This window comes from Lithobates pipiens, unplaced genomic scaffold (genome assembly GCF_037356315.1).
Source record: "Lithobates pipiens isolate NorthernLeopardFrog02 unplaced genomic scaffold, aLitPip1_a1.2 Scaffold_30, whole genome shotgun sequence".
NCBI lineage: Eukaryota > Metazoa > Chordata > Amphibia > Anura > Ranidae > Lithobates > Lithobates pipiens.
Genome location: NW_027507791.1, coordinates 27,054,863 through 27,079,440, shown reverse-complemented (window position 1 = coordinate 27,079,440; position 24,578 = coordinate 27,054,863). Strand labels below are relative to the sequence as shown.

The following is a 24,578-nucleotide window of genomic DNA, read 5'->3' as shown; positions in this document are numbered from 1 at the left end:
TCCTCCTATACACCGTCCAATCATTTCCTCTCTTCATCATTCCTCCTATACACCGCCCAATCATTTCCTCTCTTCATCATTCCTCTCTTCATCTTTCCTCCTATACACCGTCCAATCATCTCTTCTCTTCATCATTCCTCCTATACACCGTCCAATCATTTCCTCTCTTCATCATTCCTCTCTCCATCATTCCTCCTATACACCATCCAATCATCTCTTCTCTTCATCATTCCTCCTATACACCGCCCAATCATCTCTTCTCTTCATCATTCCTCTCTTCATCTTTCCTCCTATACACTGTCCAATCATTTCCTCTCTTCATCATTCCTCTCTTCATCATTCCTCCTATACACCATCCAATCATCTCTTCTCTTCATCATTCCTCCTATACACCATCCAATCATCTCTTCTCTTCATCATTCCTCTCTTCATCATTCCTCTCTTCATCATTCCTCCTATACACCGTCCAATCATTTCCTCTCTTCATCATTCCTCTCTTCATCATTCCTCCTATACACCATCCAATCATCTCTTCTCTTCATCATTCCTCCTATACACCATCCAATCATCTCTTCTCTTCATCATTCCTCCTATACACCATCCAATCATCTCTTCTCTTCATCATTCCTCCTATACACCATCCAATCATTTCCTCTCTTCATCATTCCTCTCTTCATCACTCCTCCTATACACCGCCCAATCATTTCCTCTCTTCATCATTCCTCCTATACACCATCCAATCATTTCCTCTCTTCATCATTCCTCCTATACACCGTCCAATCATTTCCTCTCTTCATCATTCCTCCTATACACCGTCCAATCATTTCCTCTCTTCATCATTCCTCCTATACACCGCCCAATCATTTCCTCTCTTCATCATTCCTCTCTTCATCATTCCTCCTATACACCATCCAATCATTTCCTCTCTTCATCATTCCTCTCTTCATCATTCCTCCTATACACCATCCAATCATTTCCTCTCTTCATCATTCCTCCTATACACCGTCCAATCATTTCCTCTCTTCATCATTCCTCCTATACACCGTCCAATCAATTCCTCGCTTCATCATTCCTCTCTTCATCATTCCTCCTATACACCGTCCAATCATTTCCTCTCTTCATCATTCCTCCTATACACCGTCCAATCATTTCCTCTCTTCATCATTCCTCCTATACACCGTCCAATCATTTCCTCTCTTCATCATTCCTCTCTTCATCTTTCCTCCTATACACCGTCCAATCATCTCTTCTCTTCATCATTCCTCCTATACACCGTCCAATCATTTCCTCTCTTCATCATTCCTCTCTTCATCATTCCTCCTATACACCATCCAATCATCTCTTCTCTTCATCATTCCTCCTATACACCGTCCAATCATTTCCTCTCTTCATCATTCCTCTCTTCATCATTCCTCCTATACACCGCCCAATCATTTCCTCTCTTCATCATTCCTCCTATACACCGTCCAATCATTTCCTCTCTTCATCATTCCTCTCTTCATCATTCCTCCTATACACCGTCCAATCATTTCCTCTCTTCATCATTCCTCCTATACACCATCCAATCATCTCTTCTCTTCATCATTCCTCCTATACACCGTCCAATCATTTCCTCTCTTCATCATTCCTCCTATACACCGTCCAATCATTTCCTCTCTTCATCTTTCCTCCTATACACCGTCCAATCATTTCCTCTCTTCATCATTCCTCTCTTCATCATTCCTCCTATACACCATCCAATCATTTCCTCTCTTCATCATTCCTCCTATACACCGTCCAATCATTTCCTCTCTTCATCATTCCTCTCTTCATCATTCCTCCTATACACCATCCAATCATTTCCTCTCTTCATCATTCCTCCTATACACCGCCCAATCATTTCCTCTCTTCATCATTCCTCTATACACCATCCAATCATTTCCTCTCTTCATCATTCCTCCTATACACCATCCAATCATTTCCTCTCTTCATCATTCCTCTTCATCTTTCCTCTCTTCATCTTTTCCTCCTATACACCATCCAATCATTTCCTCTCTTCATCATTCCTCCTATACACCGCCCAATCATTTCCTCTCTTCATCATTCCTCCTATACACCGTCCAATCATTTCCTCTCTTCATCATTCCTCCTATACACCATCCAATCATTTCCTCTCTTCATCATTCCTCTCTTCATCTTTCCTCTCTTCATCTTTCCTCCTATACACCATCCAATCAGTTCCTCTCTTCATCATTCCTCCTATACACCGCCCAATCATTTCCTCTCTTCATCATTCCTCCTATACACCGCCCAATCATTTCCTCTCTTCATCATTCCTCTCTTCATCATTCCTCTCTTCATCATTCCTCCTATACACCGTCCAATCATTTCCTCTCTTCATCATTCCTCCTATACACCGTCCAATCATTTCCTCTCTTCATCATTCCTCCTATACACCGTCCAATCATTTCCTCTCTTCATCATTCCTCCTATACACCGTCCAATCATTTCCTCTCTTCATCATTCCTCCTATACACCGTCCAATCATTTCCTCTCTTCATCATGCCTCCTATACACCGTCCATTCATTTCCTCTCTTCATCATTCCTCTCTTCATCATTCCTCCTAGACACCGCCCAATCATTTCCTCTCTTCATCTTTCCTCCTATACACCGTCCAATCATTTCCTCTCTTCATCATTCCTCCTATACACCGTCCAATCATTTCCTCTCTTCATCATTCCTCTCTTCATCATTCCTCCTATACACCGCCCAATCATTTCCTCTCTTCATCATTCCTCCTATACACCGTCCAATCATTTCCTCTCTTCATCATTCCTCTCTTCATCATTCCTCCTATACACCGCCCAATCATTTCCTCTCTTCATCATTCCTCCTATACACCGTCCAATCATTTCCTCTCTTCATCATTCCTCTCTTCATCATTCCTCCTATACACCGTCCAATCATTTCCTCTCTTCATCATTCCTCTCTTCATCATTCCTCCTATACACCGTCCAATCATTTCCTCTCTTCATCTTTCCTCCTATACACCGCCCAATCATTTCCTCTCTTCATCATTCCTCTCTTCATCATTCCTCCTATACACCGCCCAATCATTTCCTCTCTTCATCATTCCTCCTATACACCGTCCAATCATTTCCTCTCTTCATCATTCCTCTCTCATCATTCCTCCTATACACCGTCCAATCATTTCCTCTCTTCATCATTCTCCTATACACCATCCAATCATCTCTTCTCTTCATCATTCCTCCTATACACCGTCCAATCATTTCCTCTCTTCATCATTCCTCCTATACACCGTCCAATCATTTCCTCTCTTCATCATTCCTCTCTTCATCATTCCTCCTATACACCATCCAATCATTTCCTCTCTTCATCATTCCTCCTATACACCGTCCAATCATTTCCTCTCTTCATCATTCCTCTCTTCATTCCTCCTATACACCATCCAATCATTTCCTCTCTTCATCATTCCTCCTATACACCGTCCAATCATTTCCTCTCTTCATCATTCCTCCTATACACCGTCCAATCATTTCCTCTCTTCATCATTCCTCCTATACACCGACCAATCATTTCCTCTCTTCATCATTCCTCTCTTCATCATTCCTCCTATACACCGTCCAATCATTTCCTCTCTTCATCATTCCTCCTATACACCGTCCAATCATTTCCTCTCTTCATCATTCCTCCTATACACCGTCCAATCATTTCCTCTCTTCATCATTCCTCTCTTCATCATTCCTCCTATACACCGCCCAATCATTTCCTCTCTTCATCTTTCCTCCTATACACCGTCCAATCATTTCCTCTCTTCATCATTCCTCCTATACACCGTCCAATCATTTCCTCTCTTCATCATTCCTCTCTTCATCATTCCTCCTATACACCGCCCAATCATTTCCTCTCTTCATTCATTCCTCCTATACACCGTCCAATCATTTCCTCTCTTCATCATTCCTCTCTTCATCATTCCTCCTATACACCGTCCAATCATTTCCTCTCTTCATCATTCCTCTCTTCATCATTCCTCCTATACACCGTCCAATCATTTCCTCTCTTCATCTTTCCTCCTATACACCGCCCAATCATTTCCTCTCTTCATCATTCCTCTCTTCATCATTCCTCCTATACACCGTCCAATCATTTCCTCTCTTCATCATTCCTCCTATACACCGCCCAATCATTTCCTCTCTTCATCATTCCTCTCTTCATCATTCCTCCTATACACCGTCAATCATTTCCTCTCTTCATCATTCTCCTATACACCATCCAATCATTTCCTCTCTTTCATCATTCCTCCTATACACCATCCAATCATTTCCTCTCTTCATCATTCCTCCTATACACCATCCAATCATTTCCTCTCTTCATCATTCCTCTCTTCATCTTTCCTCCTATACACCGTCCAATCATTTCCTCTCTTCATCATTCCTCTCTTCATCATTCCTCCTATACACCGCCCAATCATTTCCTCTCTTCATCTTTCCTCCTATACACCGTCCAATCATTTCCTCTCTTCATCATTCCTCTCTTCATCATTCCTCCTATACACCGCCCAATCATTTCCTCTCTTCATCTTTCCTCCTATACACCGTCCAATCATTTCCTCTCTTCATCATTCCTCCTATACACCATCCAATCATTTCCTCTCTTCATCATTCCTCCTATACACCGTCCAATCATTTCCTCTCTTCATCATTCCTCCTATACACCATCCAATCATTTCCTCTCTTCATCATTCCTCCTATACACCGTCCAATCATTTCCTCTCTTCATCTTTCCTCCTATACACCGTCCAATCATTTCCTCTCTTCATCATTCCTCCTATACACCATCCAATCATTTCCTCTCTTCATCATTCCTCCTATACACCGTCCAATCATTTCCTCTCTTCATCATTCCTCCTATACACCATCCAATCATTTCCTCTCTTCATCATTCCTCCTATACACCGTCCAATCATTTCCTCTCTTCATCATTCCTCCTATACACCATCCAATCATTTCCTCTCTTCATCATTCCTCCTATACACCATCCAATCATTTCCTCTCTTCATCATTCCTCTCTTCATCATTCCTCCTATACACCGTCCAATCATTTCCTCTCTTCATCATTCCTCCTATACACCGTCCAATCATTTCTTCTCTTCATCATTCCTCCTATACACCGTCCAATCATTTCCTCTCTTCATCATTCCTCCTATACACCGTCCAATCATTTCCTCTCTTCATCATTCCTCCTATACACCATCCAATCATTTCCTCTCTTCATCATTCCTCCTATACACCGTCCAATCATTTCCTCTCTTCATCATTCCTCCTATACACCGCCCAATCATTTCCTCTCTTCATCATTCCTCCTATACACCGTCCAATCATTTCCTCTCTTCATCATTCCTCCTATACACCGTCCAATCATTTCCTCTCTTCATCATTCCTCCTATACACCGTCCAATCATTTCCTCTCTTCATCATTCCTCCTATACACCGTCCAATCATTTCCTCTCTTCTCTTCCAGTCTGGCGGAGATCTCTTTCATCGATGACTCTACAGGTCGGGACATCGGCCGGAGTCACCAGGAACGGGTGGGAGGCGTTTTCCCGTCATCTGGCTCCTCTCCTGCAGCGGGAGAAGAAGATCGCACGCCCCCCCAAAAAGAAATACCAGAAGGCCGGACTCTTCTCCGATGTCTATAAAACCACCGAGTGAGTGAAGGGAGGGAAACCCTCCACTGCCCCGAAACTGGGGGGGGGGGGAGTTTCTAATGCTGCCCCAATAATAGGGGAGGGGTTTCTAATGCTGCCCCAATAATAGGGGAGGGGTTTCTAATGCTGCCCCAAAACTGGGGGGGGGAGTTTCTAATGCTGCCCCAATAATAGGGGAGGGGTTTCTAATGCTGCCCCAATAATAGGGGAGGGGTTTCTAATGCTGCCCCAATACTGGGGTTGTTTTTCTGCGGTCTTGGAGCTGGAAGGATATCCTGAACCAGAACCAGGTTTTAATTTGTTCACATTGTGCTCATCCAGACCCAGGAAGGCACATTTTGCTGTTCCATTGTGTTGAGCCGGTTGTGCCACTGTTTAGTGTTGTCAAGAATTAGGGGCTGTAAACATGGTGCTGACCTGAGACCAGGGTGTACACTGTGCTGTCCAGGACTAGGGGAGGGGGGTATAAATATAGTGCTGACCCAGGATCAGGGTGTACGCTGTGCTGTCCAGTACTGGGGGGGGGTCTATACTTTGCACACGGTATCCTCTCTCCTGTCTGCAGTTCTGGGCAGGGGCAGTCAGGGTAGGGGTGGTTCTGGGTAGGGGGCATTTCTGGGTAGAGATGGTCGGGGTAGGGGTGGTTCTGGGTAGGGGCGTTTCTGGGTAGGGAGGGTTGGGGTAGGAGTGGTTCTGGGTAGGGCCGGTCGGTGTAGGGGTGATCGTAGCCTGTGGTGATCTCACACTGTATCCTCTCCTTCTGTCTGCAGTTCTGGGCAGGGGCGGTCCGGGTAGGGGTGGTTCTGGGTAAGGGTGGTTCTGGGTAGGGGCGTTCGGGGTAAGGGTGTTCCGGGGTAGGGGCGGTCGGGGTAGGGGTGGTTCTGGGTAAGGGTGGTTCTGGGTAGGGGCGGTCAGGGTAGGGGCGGTCGGGGTAGGGGCGTTCGGGGTAAGGGTGTTCGGGGTAGGGGCGGTCGGGGTAGGGGTGGTTCTGGGTAAGGGTGGTTCTGGGTAGGGGCGGTCAGGGTAGGGGCGGTCGGGGTAGGGGCGTTCAGGGTAAGGGCGTTTGGGATAGGGGCGGTCGGGGGAAGGGCGGTCGCGGTAGGGGTGATCGTAACCTGTGGTGATCTCACACTGTATCCTCTCCTTCTGTCTGCAGTTCTGGGCAGGGGTGGTCAGGGTAGTGATGGTCGGGGTAGGGGTGGGTCTGGGTAGGGGTGGGTCTGGGTAGGGGTGGTTCTGGGGAGGGGTGGGTCTGGGTAGGGGTGGTTCGGGGTAGGGGCGGTCGGGGGGAGGGGGGTCGGGGTAGGGGTGATCGTAGCCTGTGGTGATCTCACACTGTATCCTCTCCTCCTGTCTACAGTTCTGGGCAGGGTCGGTCGGTGTAGGGGTGGTTCTGGGTAGGGGCGGTCGGGGTAGGGGTGGTTCTGGGCAGGGTCGGTCGGTGTAGGGGTGGTTCTGGGTAGGGGCGGTCGGGGTAAGGGCGGTCGGGGTAGGGGTGATCATAGCCTGTGGTGATCTCACACTGTATCCTCTCCTCCAATCACAGCCCAAAGAGTCGTCTGATGCAGCTGAAGAAGGAGAAATTGGAGTATAACCCGAAGGAGCACGAGTACGGTCTGCTGCCGGCCCCCATCCATATTGGTGAGTGGCTTCCGCCTCTTCAGAGTCCTGTGAATGGACAGTTTTGTGCCATTTATACAGAAATGGGCGTAGTTAACCACTTTAGCACCGGAAGGATTTACCCTTAATGACCAGGCCATTTTTTGCGATATGGCACTGCGTTGCTTTAACTGACAATTGCGCGGTCGTGCACCGCTGTCCCCAAATAAAACTGATGTCCTTTTTCCCCCACAAATAGAGATTTCTTTTGATCACCTCTGCGGTTTTTTATTTTTTTGCGCTATATACAAAAAATGAGCATCAATTTTGCAAGAAAAAAAACAATATTTTTTACTTTTTGCTATAATATCCAAAAAAACAAACAAATTTCTTCAGTTTTAGGCCGATACGTATTCTTCTACATATTTTTGATAAAAAAAAATCGCAAAAAAGCGTTTGGTTTGCGCAAAAGTTATACCGTCTACAAGATAGGGGATATATTTATGGCCTTTTTTTTATTTATTTTCACTAGTAATGGCGGCGATCAGCGATTTTTAATGAGACTGCGACATTGCGGCGGACACATCGGACACTTTTGACACATTTTTGCGACCATTAACATTTATACAGTGATCAGAGCAATCATCTACCTATGGTGGGGGTGGGTTTTGCTGAGTACTGAGGCCCCACTGCAGGTGTGTAAGAGAATATGGAGGAGATCCAGAAATCAGGATAGAGGTCAGAGCAAGGAACAGAGGAGCCAATCCAAGAGATTCCTCACCTCTGACTATCTCTGGCATGGGGTTGTTCCATCTTGCATGATAGGGGGTTGTCCATCCTGCGTGGTGTGGGGGGGGTTGTTCCATCTTGCATGATAGGGGGTTGTCCATCCTGCGTGGTGTGGGGGGGTTGTTCCATCTTGCATGATAGGGGGTTGTCCATCCTGCGTGGTGTGGGGGTGGTTGTCCACCTGCCGTGGGTGTGTGGGGGGGTTGTCCATCCTGTGTGGTGTGGGGGGGTTGTCCATCCTGCGTGGTGTGGGGGGGTTGTCCATCCTGCGTGGTGTGGGGGGGTTGTCCATCCTGCGTGGTGTGGGGGGGTTGTCCATCCTGCGTGGTGTGGGGGGTTGTCCATCCTGCGTGGTGTGGGGGGTTGTCCATCCTGCGTGGTGTGGGGGGTTGTCCATCCTGCGTGGTGTGGGGGGTTGTCCATCCTGCGTGGTGTGGGGGGGTTGTCCATCCTGCGTGGTGTGGGGGGGTTGTCCATCCCTGCGTGGTGGGGGGTTGTCCATCCTGCGTGGTGGGGGTTGTCCATCCTGTGTAGTGGGGGGGTTGTTCCATCCTGCGTGGTGTGGGGGGTTGTCCATCCTGCGTGGTGTGGGGGGTTGTCCATCCTGTGTGGTGGGGGGGTTGTTCCATCCTGCGTGGTGTGGGGGGTTGTTCCATCTTGCGTGATAGGGGGTTGTCCATCCTGCGTGGTGTGGGGGGGTTGTCCGTCCTGCATGGTGTGGTGGGGGAATTGTTCCTGCGTGGTGGGGGATTGTCCATCCTGCGTGGTGGGGGGGTTGTCCATCCTGCGTGGTGGGGGGTTGTCCATCCTGCTTGGTGGGGGTTGTCCATCCTGCGTGGTGTGCGGGGGTTGTCCATCCTGCGTGGTGGGGGGTTGTCCATCCTGTGTGGTGTGGGGGGTTGTCCATCCTGCGTGGTGTGGGGGGGTTGTCCATCCTGCGTGAGGTGGGGGGTTGTCCATCCTGCGTGGTGGGGGGTTGTCCATCCTGCGTGGTGGGGGGTTGTCCATCCTGCGTGGTGTGGGGGGTTGTCCATCCTGCGTGGTGTGGGGGGGTTGTCCATCCTGCGTGGTGTGGGGGGGTTGTCCATCCTGCGTGGTGTGGGGGGGTTGTCCATCCTGCGTGGTGTGGGGGGTTGTCATCCTGCGTGGTGTGGGGGGTTGTCCATCCTGCGTGGTGTGGGGGTTGTCCATCCTACGTGGTGTGGGGGGGTTGTTCCATCATGCATGATAGGGGGTTGTCCATCCTGCGTGGTGTGGGGGGGGTTGTCCATCCTGCGTGGTGGGGGGGTTGTCCATCCTGCGTGGTGTGGGGGGGTTGTCCATCCTGCGTGGTGTGGGGGGGTTGTCCATCCTGCGTGGTGTGGGGGGGTTGTCCATCCTGCGTGGTGTGGGGGGGGTTGTCCATCCTGCGTGGTGTGGGGGGGTTGTCCATCCTGCGTGGTGTGGGGGGGTTGTCCATCCTGCGTGGTGTGGGGGGGTTGTCCATCCTGCGTGGTGTGGGGGGGTTGTCCATCCTGCGTGGTGTGGGGGATTGTCCATCCTGCGTGGTGTGGGGGGTTGTCCATCCTGCGTGGTGTGGGGGGTTGTCCATCCTACGTGGTGTGGGGGGTTGTTCCATCTTGCATGATAGGGGGTTGTTCCATCCTGCGTGGTGTGGGGGGGGTTGTCCATCCTGCGTGGTGGGGGGGTTGTCCATCCTGCGTGGTGTGGGGGGGTTGTCCATCCTGCGTGGTGGGGGGGGTTGTTCCATCCTGCGTGGTGTGGGGGGGTTGTCCATCCTGCGTGGTGTGGGGGGGTTGTCCATCCTGCGTGGTGGGGGGGTTGTCCATCCTGCGTGGTGTGGGGGGGTTGTCCATCCTGCGTGGTGTGGGGGGGTTGTCCATCCTGCGTGGTGTGGGGGGGGTTGTCCATCTTGCGTGGTGTGGGGGGGTTGTCCATCCTGCATGGTGTGGGGGGGTTGTCCATCTTGCGTGGTGTGGGGGGTTGTCCATCCTGCGTGGTGTGGGGGGGTTGTCCATCCTGCGTGGTGTGGGGGCTTGTCCATCCTGCGTGGTGGGGGGGGGTTGTTCCATCCTGCGTGGTGTGGGGGGTTGTTCCATCCTGCGTGGTGGGGGGGGTTGTCCATCCTGCGTGGTGTGGGGGGCTTGTCCATCCTGTGTGGTGTGGGGGGCTTGTCCATCCTGCGTGGTGTGGGGGGGTTGTCCATCCTGCGTGGTGTGGGGGCTTGTCCATCCTGCGTGGTGGGGGGGGTTGTTCCATTCCTGTGTGGTGTGGGGGGGTTGTTCCATCCTGCGTGGTGGGGGGGGTTGTCCATCCTGCGTGGTGGGGGGGTTGTCCATCCTGCGTGGTGTGGGGGGGTTGTCCATCCTGCGTGGTGTGGGGGGGTTGTCCATCCTGCGTGGTGTGGGGGGGGTTGTCCATCCTGCGTGGTGTGGGGGGGTTGTCCATCCTGCGTGGTGTGGGGGGGTTGTCCATCCTGCGTGGTGTGGGGGGGTTGTCCATCCTGCGTGGTGTGGGGGGGGTTGTCCATCCTGCGTGGTGTGGGGGGGTTGTCCATCCTGCGTGGTGTGGGGGGTTGTCCATCCTGCGTGGTGTGGGGGGTTGTCCATCCTGCGTGGTGTGGGGGGTTGTCCATCCTACGTGGTGTGGGGGGGTTGTTCCATCTTGCATGATAGGGGGTTGTCCATCCTGCGTGGTGTGGGGGGGGTTGTCCATCCTGCGTGGTGGGGGGGTTGTCCATCCTGCGTGGTGTGGGGGGGTTGTCCATCCTGCGTGGTGGGGGGGGGGTTGTTCCATCCTGCGTGGTGTGGGGGGGTTGTCCATCCTGCGTGGTGTGGGGGGGGTGGTCCATCCTGCGTGGTGGGGGGGTTGTCCATCCTGCGTGGTGTGGGGGGGTTGTCCATCCTGCGTGGTGTGGGGGGGTTGTCCATCCTGCGTGGTGTGGGGGGGGTTGTCCATCTTGCGTGGTGTGGGGGGGGTTGTCCATCCTGCGTGGTGTGGGGGGGTTGTCCCATCCTGCGTGGTGTGGGGGCTTGTCCATCCTGCGTGGTGGGGGGGGGTTGTTCCATCCTGCGTGGTGTGGGGGGGTTGTTCCATCCTGCGTGGTGGGGGGGGTTGTCCATCCTGCGTGGTGTGGGGGGCTTGTCCCATCCTGTGTGGTGTGGGGGGCTTGTCCATCCTGCGTGGTGTGGGGGGGTTGTCCATCCTGCGTGGTGTGGGGGCTTGTCCATCCTGCGTGGTGGGGGGGGGTTGTTCCATCCTGTGTGGTGTGGGGGGGTTGTTCCATCCTGCGTGGTGGGGGGGGTTGTTCCATCCTGTGTGGTGTGGGGGGTTGTTCCATCCTGCGTGGTGGGGGGGGGTTGTTCCATCCTGTGTGGTGTGCGGGGGTTGTCCATCCTGCGTGGTGGGGGGGTTGTCCATCTGCGTGGTGTGGGGGGTTGTCCATCCTGTGTGGTGTGGGGGGCTTGTCCATCCTGTGTGGTGGGGGGGGGTTGTTCCATCCTGCGTGGTGTGGGGGCTTGTCCATCCTGCGTGGTGGGGGGGGGTTGTTCCATCCTGTGTGGTGTGGGGGGGGTTGTTCCATCCTGCGTTGGTGGGGGGGGGTTGTTCCATCCTGTGTGGTGTGGGGGGGTTGTTGTTCCATCCTGCGTGGTGGGGGGGGTTGTTCCATCCTGTGTGGTGTGCGGGGGTTGTCCATCCTGCGTGGTGGGGGGGGTGGTCCATCCTGCGTGGTGTGGGGGGTTGTCCATCCTGTGTGGTGTGGGGGGCTTGTCCATCCTGTGTGGTGGGGGGGTTGTCCATCCTGCGTGGTGTGGGGGTTGTCCATCCTGTGTGGTGTGGGGGGCTTGTCCATCCTGTGTGGTGGGGGGGGGTTGTTCCATCCTGCGTGGTGGGGGGGTTGTCCATCCTGTGTGGTGTGGGGGGTTGTCCATCCTGCGTGGTGTGGGGGGTTGTCCATCCTGTGTGGTGTGGGGGGCTTGTCCATCCTGTGTGGTGGGGGGGGGTTGTTCCATCCTGCGTGGTGGGGGGGGTTGTCCATCCTGTGTGGTGGGGGGGGTTGTCCATCCTGCGTGGTGGGGGGGTTGTCCATCCTGCGTGGTGGGGGGGGTTGTCCATCCTGCGTGGTGGGGGGGGTTGTCCATCCTGCGTGGTGGGGGGGGTTGTTCCATCCTGCGTGGTGTGGGGGGTTGTTCCATCTTGCGTGATAGGGGGTTGTCCATCCTGCGTGGTGTGAGGGGGTTGTCCATCCTGCATGTGTGGTGGGAATTGTTCCTGCGTGGTGGGGGATTGTCCATCCTGCGTGGTGGGGGGGTTGTCCATCCTGCGTGGTGGGGGGTTGTCCATCCTGCGTGGTGGGGGTTGTCCATCCTGCGTGGTGTGCGGGGGTTGTCCATCCTGCGTGGTGGGGAGTTGTCCATCCTGTGTGGTGTGGGGGGTTGTCCATCCTGCGTGGTGTGGGGGGGTTGTCCATCCTGCGTGGTGTGGGGGGTTGTCCATCCTGCGTGGTGTGGGGGTTGTCCATCCTGCGTGGTGTGGGGGGGTTGTCCATCCTGCGTGGTGGGGGGTTGTCCCATCCTGCGTGGTGGGGGGTTGTCCATCCTGTGTAGTGGGGGGGGTTGTTCCATCCTGCGTGGTGTGGGGGGTTGTCCATCCTGCGTGGTGTGGGGGGTTGTCCATCCTGTGTGGTGGGGGGGGGTTGTTCCATCCCATCCTGCGTGGTGTGGGGGGTTGTCCATCCTGTGTGGTGGGGGGGGTTGTTCCATCCTGCGTGGTGTGGGGGGTTGTTCCATCTTGCGTGATAGGGGTTGTCCATCCTGCGTGGTGTTGGGGGGATTGTCCATCCTGCGTGGTGGGGGGGTTGTCCATCCTGCGTGGTGGGGGGTTGTCCATCCTGCGTGGTGGGGGTTGTCCATCCTGCGTGGTGTGCGGGGGTTGTCCATCCTGCGTGGTGTGGGGGTTGTCCATCCTGCGTGGTGTGGGGGGTTGTCCATCCTGCGTGGTGGGGGGGTTGTCCATCCTGTGTGGTGTGGGGGGTTGTCCATCCTGCGTGGTGGGGGGGTTGTCCATCCTGCGTGGTGGGGGGTTGTCCATCCTGCGTGGTGTGGGGGGTTGTCCATCCTGCGTGGTGGGGGGGTTGTCCATCCTGCGTGGTGGGGGGTTGTCCATCCTGCGTGGTGTGGGGGGTTGTCCATCCTGCGTGGTGTGGGGGGGTTGTCCATCCTGCGTGGTGTGGGGGGGTTGTCCATCCTGCGTGGTGGGGGGGTTGTCCATCCTGCGTGGTGGGGGGGTTGTCCATCCTGCGTGGTGTGGGGGGCTTGTCCATCCTGTGTGGTGGGGGGGGTTGTCCATCCTGCGTGGTGTGGGGGGTTGTCCATCCTGCGTGGTGTGGGGGGTTGTCCATCCTGCGTGGTGGGGGGGTTGTCCATCCTGCGTGGTGGGGGGTTGTCCATCCTGCGTGGTGTGGGGGGTTGTCCATCCTGCGTGGTGTGGGGGGGTTGTCCATCCTGCGTGGTGTGGGGGGGTTGTCCATCCTGCGTGGTGTGGGGGGGTTGTCCATCCTGCGTGGTGGGGGGGTTGTCCATCCTGCGTGGTGGGGGGGTTGTCCATCCTGCGTGGTGTGGGGGGCTTGTCCATCCTGTGTGGTGGGGGGGTTGTCCATCCTGCGTGGTGTGGGGGGGTTGTCCATCCTGCGTGGTGGGGGGGGTTGTCCATCCTGCGTGGTGTGGGGGGGTTGTCCATCCTGCGTGGTGTGGGGGGTTGTCCATCCTGCGTGGTGGGGGGGGTTGTCCATCCTGCGTGGTGGGGGGGGTTGTCCATCCTGCGTGGTGTGGGGGGTTGTCCATCCTGCGTGGTGTGGGGGGGTTGTCCATCCTGCGTGGTGTGGGGGATTGTCCATCCTGCGTGGTGGGGGGGGTTGTCCATCCTGCGTGGTGGGGGGGGTTGTCCATCCTGCGTGGTGGGGGGGGTTGTCCATCCTGCGTGGTGTGGGGGGCTTGTCCATCCTGTGTGGTGGGGGGGGTTGTCCATCCTGCGTGGTGTGGGGGGGTTGTCCATCCTGCGTGGTGTGGGGGGATTGTCCATCCTGCGTGGTGGGGGGGGTTGTCCATCCTGCGTGGTGGGGGGGGTTGTCCATCCTGCGTGGTGGGGGGGTTGTCCATCCTGCGTGGTGTGGGGGGCTTGTCCATCCTGTGTGGTGGGGGGGGTTGTCCATCCTGCGTGGTGTGGGGGGGTTGTCCATCCTGCGTGGTGTGGGGGGATTGTCCATCCTGCGTGGTGGGGGGGGTTGTCCATCCTGCGTGGTGTGGGGGGGATTGTCCATCCTGCGTGGTGGGGGGGGTTGTCCATCCTGCGTGGTGTGGGGGGGTTGTCCATCCTGCGTGGTGGTGGGGGGATTGTCCATCCTGCGTGGTGTGGGGGGATTGTCCATCCTGCGTGGTGGGGGGGGTTGTCCATCCTGCGTGGTGTGGGGGGGTTGTCCATCCTGCGTGGTGTGGGGGGATTGTCCATCCTGCGTGGTGGGGGGGGTTGTCCATCCTGCGTGGTGTGGGGGGATTGTCCATCCTGCGTGGTGGGGGGGGTTGTCCATCCTGCGTGGTGTGGGGGGGGTTGTCCATCCTGCGGTCCAGGAGGACGTTGTGGGTTGTGCTGTATTCACTCTCTTGTTTACACGACAGGCATCGGGGGAGGTAAAGTGTAGTACAGCCCCGGGGGAGGTGAAGTGTAGTACAGCCCCGGGGGAGGTGAAGTGTAGTACAGCCCCGGGGGAGGTGAGGTGTAGTACAGCCCGGGGGAGGTGAAGTGTAGTACAGCCCCGGGGGAGGTGAGGTGTAGTACAGCCCCGGGGAGGTGAGGTGTAGTACAGCCCGGGGGAGGTGAGGTGTAGTACAGCCCCGGGGGAGGTGAAGTGTAGTACAGCCCCGGGGGAGGTGAGGTGTAGTACAGCCCCGGGGGAGGTGAGGTGTAGTACAGCCCCGGGGGAGGTGAGGTGTAGTACAGCCCCGGGGGAGGTGAAGTGTAGTACAGCCCCGGGGGAGGTGAGGTGTAGTACAGCCCCGGGGGAGGTGAAGTGTAGTACAGCCCCGGGGGAGGTGAGGTGTAGTACAGCCCCGGGGGAGGTGAGGTGTAGTACAGCCCCGGGGGAGGTGAGGTGTAGTACAGCCCCGGGGGAGGTGAAGTGTAGTACAGCCCCGGGGGAGGTGAGGTGTAGTACAGCCCCGGGGGAGGTGAGGTGTAGTACAGCCCCGGGGGAGGTGAGGTGTAGTACAGCCCCGGGGGGAGGTGAGGTGTAGTACAGCCCCGGGGGAGGTGAGGTGTAGTACAGCCCCGGGGGAGGTGAAGTGTAGTACAGCCCCGGGGGAGGTGAAGTGTAGTACAGCCCCGGGGAGGTGAGGTGTAGTACAGCCCCGGGGGAGGTGAAGTGTAGTACAGCCCCGGGGGAGGTGAGGTGTAGTACAGCCCCGGGGGAGGTGAGGTGTAGTACAGCCCCGGGGGAGGTGAAGTGTAGTACAGCCCCGGGGGAGGTGAAGTGTAGTACAGCCCCGGGGGAGGTGAGGTGTAGTACAGCCCCGGGGGAGGTGAAGTGTAGTACAGCCCCGGGGGAGGTGAGGTGTAGTACAGCCCCGGGGGAGGTGAAGTGTAGTACAGCCCCGGGGGAGGTGAAGTGTAGTACAGCCCCGGGGGAGGTGAGGTGTAGTACAGCCCCGGAGGAGGTGAAGTGTAGTACAGCCCCGGGGGAGGTGAGGTGTAGTACAGCCCCGGGGGAGGTGAAGTGTAGTACAGCCCCGGGGGAGGTGAAGTGTAGTACAGCCCCCCGGGGGAGGTGAGGTGTAGTACAGCCCCGGAGGAGGTGAAGTGTAGTACAGCCCCGGAGGAGGTGAAGTGTAGTACAGCCCCGGGGGAGGTGAAGTGTAGTACAGCCCGGGGGAGGTGAGGTGTAGTACAGCCCCGGAGGAGGTGAAGTGTAGTACAGCCCCGGGGGAGGTGAGGTGTAGTACAGCCCCGGGGGAGGTGAAGTGTAGTACAGCCCCGGGGGAGGTGAGGTGTAGTACAGCCCCGGGGGAGGTGAAGTGTAGTACAGCCCCGGGGGAGGTGAGGTGTAGTACAGCCCCGGGGGAGGTGAGGTGTAGTACAGCCCCGGGGGAGGTGAGGTGTAGTACAGCCCCAGGGGAGGTGAGGTGTAGTACAGCCCCGGGGGAGGTGAAGTGTAGTACAGCCCCGGGGGAGGTGAGGTGTAGTACAGCCCCGGGGGAGGTGAGGTGTAGTACAGCCCCGGGGGAGGTGAGGTGTAGTACAGCCCCGGGGGAGGTGAGGTGTAGTACAGCCCCGGGGGAGGTGAGGTGTAGTACAGCCCCAGGGGAGGTGAAGTGTAGTACAGCCCCGGGGGAGGTGAAGTGTAGTACAGCCCCGGGGGGAGGTGAGGTGTAGTACAGCCCCGGGGGAGGTGAAGTGTAGTACAGCCCCGGGGGAGGTGAGGTGTAGTACAGCCCCGGGGGAGGTGAAGTGTAGTACAGCCCCGGGGGAGGTGAGGTGTAGTACAGCCCCGGGGGAGGTGAAGTGTAGTACAGCCCCGGGGGAGGTGAGGTGTAGTACAGCCCCCGGGGGAGGTGAAGTGTAGTACAGCCCCGGGGGAGGTGAGGTGTAGTACAGCCCCGGGGGAGGTGAAGTGTAGTACAGCCCCGGGGGAGGTGAAGTGTAGTACAGCCCGGGGGAGGTGAGGTGTAGTACAGCCCCGGAGGAGGTGAAGTGTAGTACAGCCCCGGGGAGGTGAGGTGTAGTACAGCCCCGGGGGAGGTGAAGTGTAGTACAGCCCCGGGGGAGGTGAAGTGTAGTACAGCCCCCCGGGGGAGGTGAGGTGTAGTACAGCCCCGGGGGAGGTGAAGTGTAGTACAGCCCCGGGGGAGGTGAGGTGTAGTACAGCCCCGGAGGAGGTGAAGTGTAGTACAGCCCCGGAGGAGGTGAAGTGTAGTACAGCCCCGGGGGAGGTGAAGTGTAGTACAGCCCCGGGGGAGGTGAGGTGTAGTACAGCCCCGGAGGAGGTGAAGTGTAGTACAGCCCCGGGGGAGGTGAGGTGTAGTACAGCCCCGGGGGAGGTGAGGTGTAGTACAGCCCCGGGGGAGGTGAGGTGTAGTACAGCCCCCCGGGGGAGGTGAGGTGTAGTACAGCCCCGGGAGGAGGTGAAGTGTAGTACAGCCCCGGAGGAGGTGAAGTGTAGTACAGCCCCGGGGAGGTGAAGTGTAGTACAGCCCCGGGGGAGGTGAGGTGTAGTACAGCCCCGGGGGAGGTGAAGTGTAGTACAGCCCCCCGGGGGAGGTGAGGTGTAATACAGCCCCGGAGGAGGTGAAGTGTAGTACAGCCCCGGGGGAGGTGAGGTGTAGTACAGCCCCGGGGGAGGTGAAGTGTAGTACAGCCCCCCGGGGGAGGTGAAGTGTAGTACAGCCCCGGGGGAGGTGAGGTGTAGTACAGCCCCGGGGGAGGTGAAGTGTAGTACAGCCCCGGGGGAGGTGAGGTGTAGTACAGCCCCGGGGGAGGTGAGGTGTAGTACAGCCCCGGGGGAGGTGAGGTGTAGTACAGCCCCGGGGGAGGTGAGGTGTAGTACAGCCCCGGGGGAGGTGAGGTGTAGTACAGCCCCGGGGGAGGTGAAGTGTAGTACAGCCCCGGGGGAGGTGAGGTGTAGTACAGCCCCGGAGGAGGTGAAGTGTAGTACAGCCCCGGAGGAGGTGAAGTGTAGTACAGCCCCGGGGGAGGTGAAGTGTAGTACAGCCCCGGGGGAGGTGAGGTGTAGTACAGCCCCGGGGGAGGTGAAGTGTAGTACAGCCCCCCGGGGGAGGTGAGGTGTAGTACAGCCCGGAGGAGGTGAAGTGTAGTACAGCCCCGGGGGAGGTGAGGTGTAGTACAGCCCCGGGGGAGGTGAAGTGTAGTACAGCCCCGGGGGAGGTGAAGTGTAGTACAGCCCCCGGGGGAGGTGAAGTGTAGTACAGCCCCGGGGGAGGTGAGGTGTAGTACAGCCCCGGGGGAGGTGAGGTGTAGTACAGCCCCGGGGGAGGTGAGTGTAGTACAGCCCCGGGGGAGGTGAGGTGTAGTACAGCCCCGGGGAAGGTGAGGTGTAGTACAGCCCCGGGGGAGGTGAGGTGTAGTACAGCCCCGGGGGAGGTGAAGTGTAGTACAGCCCCGGGGGAGGTGAGGTGTAGTACAGCCCCGGAGGAGGTGAAGTGTAGTACAGCCCCGGAGGAGGTGAAGTGTAGTACAGCCCCGGGGAGGTGAAGTGTAGTACAGCCCCGGGGGAGGTGAGGTGTAGTACAGCCCCGGAGGAGGTGAAGTGTAGTACAGCCCCGGGGGAGGTGAGGTGTAGTACAGCCCCGGGGGAGGTGAAGTGTAGTACAGCCCCCCGGGGGAGGTGAAGTGTAGTACAGCCCCGGGGAGGTGAGGTGTAGTACAGCCCCGGGGGAGGTGAAGTGTAGTACAGCCCCGGGGGAGGTGAGGTGTAGTACAGCCCCGGGGGAGGTGAGGTGTAGTACAGCCCCGGGGGAGGTGAAGTGTAGTACAGCCCCGGGGGAGGTGAGGTGTAGTACAGCCCCGGGGGAGGTGAGGTGTAGTACAGCCCCCCGGGGGAGGTGAGGTGTAGTACAGCCCCGGAGGAGGTGAAGTGTAGTACAGCCCCGGAGGAGGTGAAGTGTAGTACAGCCCCGGGGGAGGTGAGGTGTAGTACAGCCCCGGGGGAGGTGAGGTGTAGTACAGCCCCGGGGGAGGTGAGGTGTAGTACAGCCCCGGGGGAGGTGAAGTGTAGTACAGCCCCGGGGGAGGTGAGGTGTAGTACAGCCCCGGGGGAGGTGAAGTGTAGTACAGCCCCGGGGGAGGTGAGGTGTAGTACAGCCCCGGGGGAGGTGAGGTGTAGTACAGCCCCGGGGGAGGTGAGGTGTAGTACAGCCCCGGGGGAGGTGAAGTGTAGTACAGCCCCGGGGGAGGTGAGGTGTAGTACAGCCCCGGAGGAGGTGAAGTGTAGTACAGCCCCGGAGGAGGTGAAGTGTAGTACAGCCCCGGGGGAGGTGAAGTGTAGTACAGCCCCGGGGGAGGTGAGGTGTAGTACAGCCCCGGGGGAGGTGAAGTGTAGTACAGCCCCCCGGGGGAGGTGAGGTGTAGTACAGCCCCGGAGGAGGTGAAGTGTAGTACAGCCCCGGGGGAGGTGAGGTGTAGTACAGCCCCGGGGGAGGTGAAGTGTAGTACAGCCCCGGGGGAGGTGAAGTGTAGTACAGCCCCCCGGGGGAGGTGAAGTGTAGTACAGCCCCGGGGGAGGTGAGGTGTAGTACAGCCCCGGGGGAGGTGAGGTGTAGTACAGCCCCGGGGGAGGTGAAGTGTAGTACAGCCCCGGGGGAGGTGAGGTGTAGTACAGCCCCGGGGAAGGTGAGGTGTAGTACAGCCCCGGGGGAGGTGAAGTGTAGTACAGCCCCGGGGGAGGTGAGGTGTAGTACAGCCCCCCGGGGGAGGTGAGGTGTAGTACAGCCCCGGAGGAGGTGAAGTGTAGTACAGCCCCGGAGGAGGTGAAGTGTAGTACAGCCCCGGGGGAGGTGAAGTGTAGTACAGCCCCGGGGGAGGTGAGGTGTAGTACAGCCCCGGAGGAGGTGAAGTGTAGTACAGCCCCGGGGGAGGTGAGGTGTAGTACAGCCCCGGGGGAGGTGAAGTGTAGTACAGCCCCCGGGGGAGGTGAAGTGTAGTACAGCCCCGGGGGAGGTGAGGTGTAGTACAGCCCCGGGGGAGGTGAAGTGTAGTACAGCCCCGGGGGAGGTGAGGTGTAGTACAGCCCCGGGGGAGGCGAGGTGTAGTACAGCCCCGGGGGAGGTGAAGTGTAGTACAGCCCCGGGGGAGGTGAGGTGTAGTACAGCCCCGGGGGAGGTGAGGTGTAGTACAGCCCCGGGGGAGGTGAGGTGTAGTACAGCCCCGGGGGAGGTGAAGTGTAGTACAGCCCCGGGGGAGGTGAAGTGTAGTACAGCCCCGGGGGAGGTGAGGTGTAGTACAGCCCCGGGGGAGGTGAGGTGTAGTACAGCCCCGGGGGAGGTGAAGTGTAGTACAGCCCCGGGGGAGGTGAGGTGTAGTACAGCCCCGGGGGAGGTGAGGTGTAGTACAGCCCCGGGGGAGGTGAGGTGTAGTACAGCCCCGGGGGAGGTGAAGTGTAGTACAGCCCCGGGGGAGGTGAAGTGTAGTACAGCCCCGGGGGAGGTGAAGTGTAGTACAGCCCCGGGGGAGGTGAGGTGTAGTACAGCCCCCCGGGGGAGGTGAGGTGTAGTACAGCCCCGGGGGAGGTGAGGTGTAGTACAGCCCCGGGGGAGGTGAAGTGTAGTACAGCCCCGGGGGAGGTGAAGTGTAGTACAGCCCCGGGGGAGGTGAAGTGTAGTACAGCCCCGGGGGAGGTGAGGTGTAGTACAGCCCCCCGGGGGAGGTGAGGTGTAGTACAGCCCCGGGGGAGGTGAGGTGTAGTACAGCCCCGGGGGAGGTGAAGTGTAGTACAGCCCCGGGGGAGGTGAAGTGTAGTACAGCCCCGGGGGAGGTGAAGTGTAGTACAGCCCCGGGGGAGGTGAAGTGTAGTACAGCCCCGGGGGAGGTGAAGTGTAGTACAGCCCTGGGGGAGGTGAAGTGTAGTACAGCCCCGGGGGAGGTGAGGTGTAGTACACACTGTAGTGTAGGATTTCAGTGTCTATTTTGGGACGGTTTCCCGATCTCTCCGGAGAGGAACGTTCCGTCTTCTCTGGCTGCCGCCACCCCCGCTCAATGAAGCCTTTGTTTCCTCCAGTGATGTCATTCCAGACACACCCCGCCCCCTCCTTGACCCGCCCCCTTCTCCTTACATAACCAGCAACTCCGACTTCACAAATGTCTTCCCCTCCCCCATTGTACCCCATCAAATGTTCAATCTGCCCCCCCCTCCCCCCCCCGGGAGGAACTCCGCACAAACCTTCTCCCCAACCTTCCTAATCACAGCCAGACTGGCAATAGTGACCCCTCCCACAATGGGGAGATTCCCCCAGTAGTTTGTGTCTCTGCCCCTCCCACAATGGGGAGATTCCCCCAGTAGTTGTGTCTCTGCCCCTCCCACAATGGGCAGATTTCCCCCAGTAGTTGTGTCTGCCCCTCCCACAATGGGCAGATTTCCCCCAGTAGTTTGTGTCTGCCCCTCCCACAATGGGCAGATTTCCCCCAGTAGTTTGTGTCTCTGCCCCTCCCACAATAGGGGATTTCCTCCAGTAGTTTGTGTCTCTGCCCCTCCCACAATGGGGCGGATCTCATGTCTGTGTCTCTGCCCCTCCCACAATGGGGCGGATCTCATGTCTGTGTCTCTGCCCCTCCCACAATGGGGCGGATCTCATGTCTGTGTCTCTTGCAGGGAAGTATCTGAGACATAAGAGGAGTGACTTTCAGCTTCCATATGACATCCTGTGGCAGTGGAAACACAACCAGGTAAGCGCCCTCTCCTGGGGTACACGCCCACATTGGGGTGTGTAGTGCGGGGGATGGAATGACAGATCTTCTCTTTTCTCTTCTAGTTGTATAAGAAGCCGGATGTTCCCCTTTACAAGAAGATCCGATGCAGTAAGTGACCCGAGGAATGGACAAGCGGTGTCTGCAGCGCCCTCTCTTGTTATGGTGGACCCCCCTCAGTAGCGCCCTCTCTTGTTATGGTGGACCCCCCTCAGTAGCGCCCTCTCTTGTTATGGTGGACCCCCCTCAGTAGCGCCCTCTCTTGTTATGGTGGAACCCCCTCAGTAGCGCCCTCTCTTGTTATGGTGGACCCCCCTCTGTAGCCCCCTCTCTTGTTATGGTGGACCCCCCTCAGTAGCGCCCTCTCTTGTTATGGTGGACCCCCCTCAGTAGCGCCCTCTCTTGTTATGGTGGACCCCCCTCAGTAGCGCCCTCTCTTGTTATGGTGGACCCCCCTCAGTAGCGCCCTCTCTTGTTATGGTGGACCCCCCTCAGTAGCGCCCTCTCTTGTTATGGTGGACCCCCCTCAGTAGCGCCCTCTCTTGTTATGGTGGACCCCCCTCAGTAGCGCCCTCTCTTGTTATGGTGGACCCCCCTCAGTAGCGCCCTCTCTTGTTATGGTGGACCCCCCTCAGTAGCGCCCTCTCTTGTTATGGTGGACCCCCCTCAGTAGCGCCCTCTCTTGTTATGGTGGACCCCTCTCAGTAGCGCCCTCTCTTGTTATGGTGGACCCCCCTCAGTAGCGCCCTCTCTTGTTATGGTGGACCCCCCTCAGTAGCGCCCTCTCTTGTTATGGTGGACCCCCCTCAGTAGCGCCCTCTCTTGTTATGGTGGAACCCCCTCAGTAGCGCCCTCTCTTGTTATGGTGGACCCCCCTCAGTAGCGCCCTCTCTTGTTATGGTGGACCCCCCTCATTAGCGCCCTCTCTTGTTATGGTGGACCCCCTCAGTAGCTCCCTCTCTTGTTATGGTGGACCCCCCGCAGTGTCTGTAGCGCCCTCTCTTGTTATGGTGGACCCCCCTCAGTAGCGCCCTCTCTCTCTCTCTCCATAGATGTGTATGTGGATGTGAAGCCGCTGTCGGGATATGAGGCCACCACATGTAACTGTAGGAGGTCGGACAGTCTGGTGGACCCCCCGCAGTGTCTGTAGCGCCCTCTCTTGTTATGGTGGACCCCCCTCAGTAGCGCCCTCTCTTGTTATGGTGGACCCCCCTCAGTAGCGCCCTCTCTTGTTATGGTGGACCCCTCTCAGTAGCGCCCTCTCTTGTTATGGTGGACCCCCCTCAGTAGCGCCCTCTCTTGTTATGGTGGACCCCCCTCAGTAGCGCCCTCTCTTGTTATGGTGGACCCCCCTCAGTAGCGCCCTCTCTTGTTATGGTGGAACCCCCTCAGTAGCGCCCTCTCTTGTTATGGTGGACCCCCCTCAGTAGCGCCCTCTCTTGTTATGGTGGACCCCCCTCATTAGCGCCCTCTCTTGTTATGGTGGACCCCCTCAGTAGCTCCCTCTCTTGTTATGGTGGACCCCCCGCAGTGTCTGTAGCGCCCTCTCTTGTTATGGTGGACCCCCCTCAGTAGCGCCCTCTCTCTCTCTCTCCATAGATGTGTATGTGGATGTGAAGCCGCTGTCGGGATATGAGGCCACCACATGTAACTGTAGGAGGTCGGACAGTCTGGTGGACCCCCCGCAGTGTCTGTAGCGCCCTCTCTTGTTATGGTGGACCCCCCTCAGTAGCGCCCTCTCTCTCTCTCTCCATAGATGTGTATGTGGATGTGAAGCCGCTGTCGGGATATGAGGCCACCACATGTAACTGTAGGAGGTCGGACAGTCTGGTGGACCCCCCGCAGTGTCTGTAGCGCCCTCTCTTGTTATGGTGGACCCCCCTCAGTAGCGCCCTCTCTCTCTCTCTCTCTCCATAGATGTGTATGTGGATGTGAAGCCGCTGTCGGGATATGAGGCCACCACATGTAACTGTAGGAGGTCGGACAGTCTGGTGGACCCCCCGCAGTGTCTGTAGCGCCCTCTCTTGTTATGGTGGACCCCCCTCAGTAGCGCCCTCTCTCTCTCTCTCTCTCCATAGATGTGTATGTGGATGTGAAGCCGCTGTCGGGATATGAGGCCACCACATGTAACTGTAGGAGGTCGGACAGTCTGGTGGACCCCCCGCAGTGTCTGTAGCGCCCTCTCTTGTTATGGTGGACCCCCCTCAGTAGCGCCCTCTCTCTCTCTCTCTCTCCATAGATGTGTATGTGGATGTGAAGCCGCTGTCGGGATATGAGGCCACCACATGTAACTGTAGGAGGTCGGACAGTCTGGTGGACCCCCCGCAGTGTCTGTAGCGCCCTCTCTTGTTATGGTGGACCCCCCTCAGTAGCGCCCTCTCTCTCTCTCTCTCCATAGATGTGTATGTGGATGTGAAGCCGCTGTCGGGATATGAGGCCACCACATGTAACTGTAGGAGGTCGGACAGTCTGGTGGACTGGGGCTGTGTGGAGGATTGCCTGAATCGGTGAGCATGCCGTGCAGTATCCCAGGGAGGATGGGGATTGGTGGGCGCCCCAGGCTGACGGTTTGGCTTCTCTTTATAGGATGATATTTGCTGAGTGTTCCCCGAATACGTGTCCCTGCGGGGAGCGGTGCAGCAACCAGCGAATCCAGAGACACGAGTGGGTCCAATGCCTGGAGCGGTTTCGGGCCGAGGGGAAGGGGTGGGGCATCCGCACAAAGCAGCCACTCAGAGCCTCGCAGTTCATCATCGAGTACCTGGGGGAAGTGGTGAGCGAGCAAGAGTTCAGGTAAGTCCCATGTCATGTGTGTCAGGGGAGAGCTGTGATTGGCCGGATGAAAGGGGAGGGACTTTGTGGGCGGGATTGGATAGGACTGTCTTGGTGTGGGTGGAAGAATTGTGTGCACTATTCAGAAAGGTGGGTCTGTGGCACGGTGGGTGTGTCTTTGGCATGGTGGGTGTGGCTTGCTGGGCATGTCTGTGGCTTGGTGGGTGTGTCTTTGGCTCGGTG

The 24,578-nt window shown here is 57.4% G+C and overlaps 1 protein-coding gene across 1 annotated transcript in view; it reads left to right on the top strand.

Annotated features, from left to right (window-relative positions):
* Window positions 1-24,578, top strand: part of ASH1L (ASH1 like histone lysine methyltransferase) — a 114,805-nt gene that overhangs the window by 52,533 nt on the left and 37,694 nt on the right. Inside the window, 7 exon segments of the mRNA XM_077463795.1 lie at window positions 5,522-5,609; window positions 5,611-5,708; window positions 7,255-7,349; window positions 21,469-21,542; window positions 21,629-21,674; window positions 23,962-24,070; window positions 24,150-24,356. Coding sequence (XP_077319921.1) covers window positions 5,522-5,609; window positions 5,611-5,708; window positions 7,255-7,349; window positions 21,469-21,542; window positions 21,629-21,674; window positions 23,962-24,070; window positions 24,150-24,356 — 717 coding nt within the window.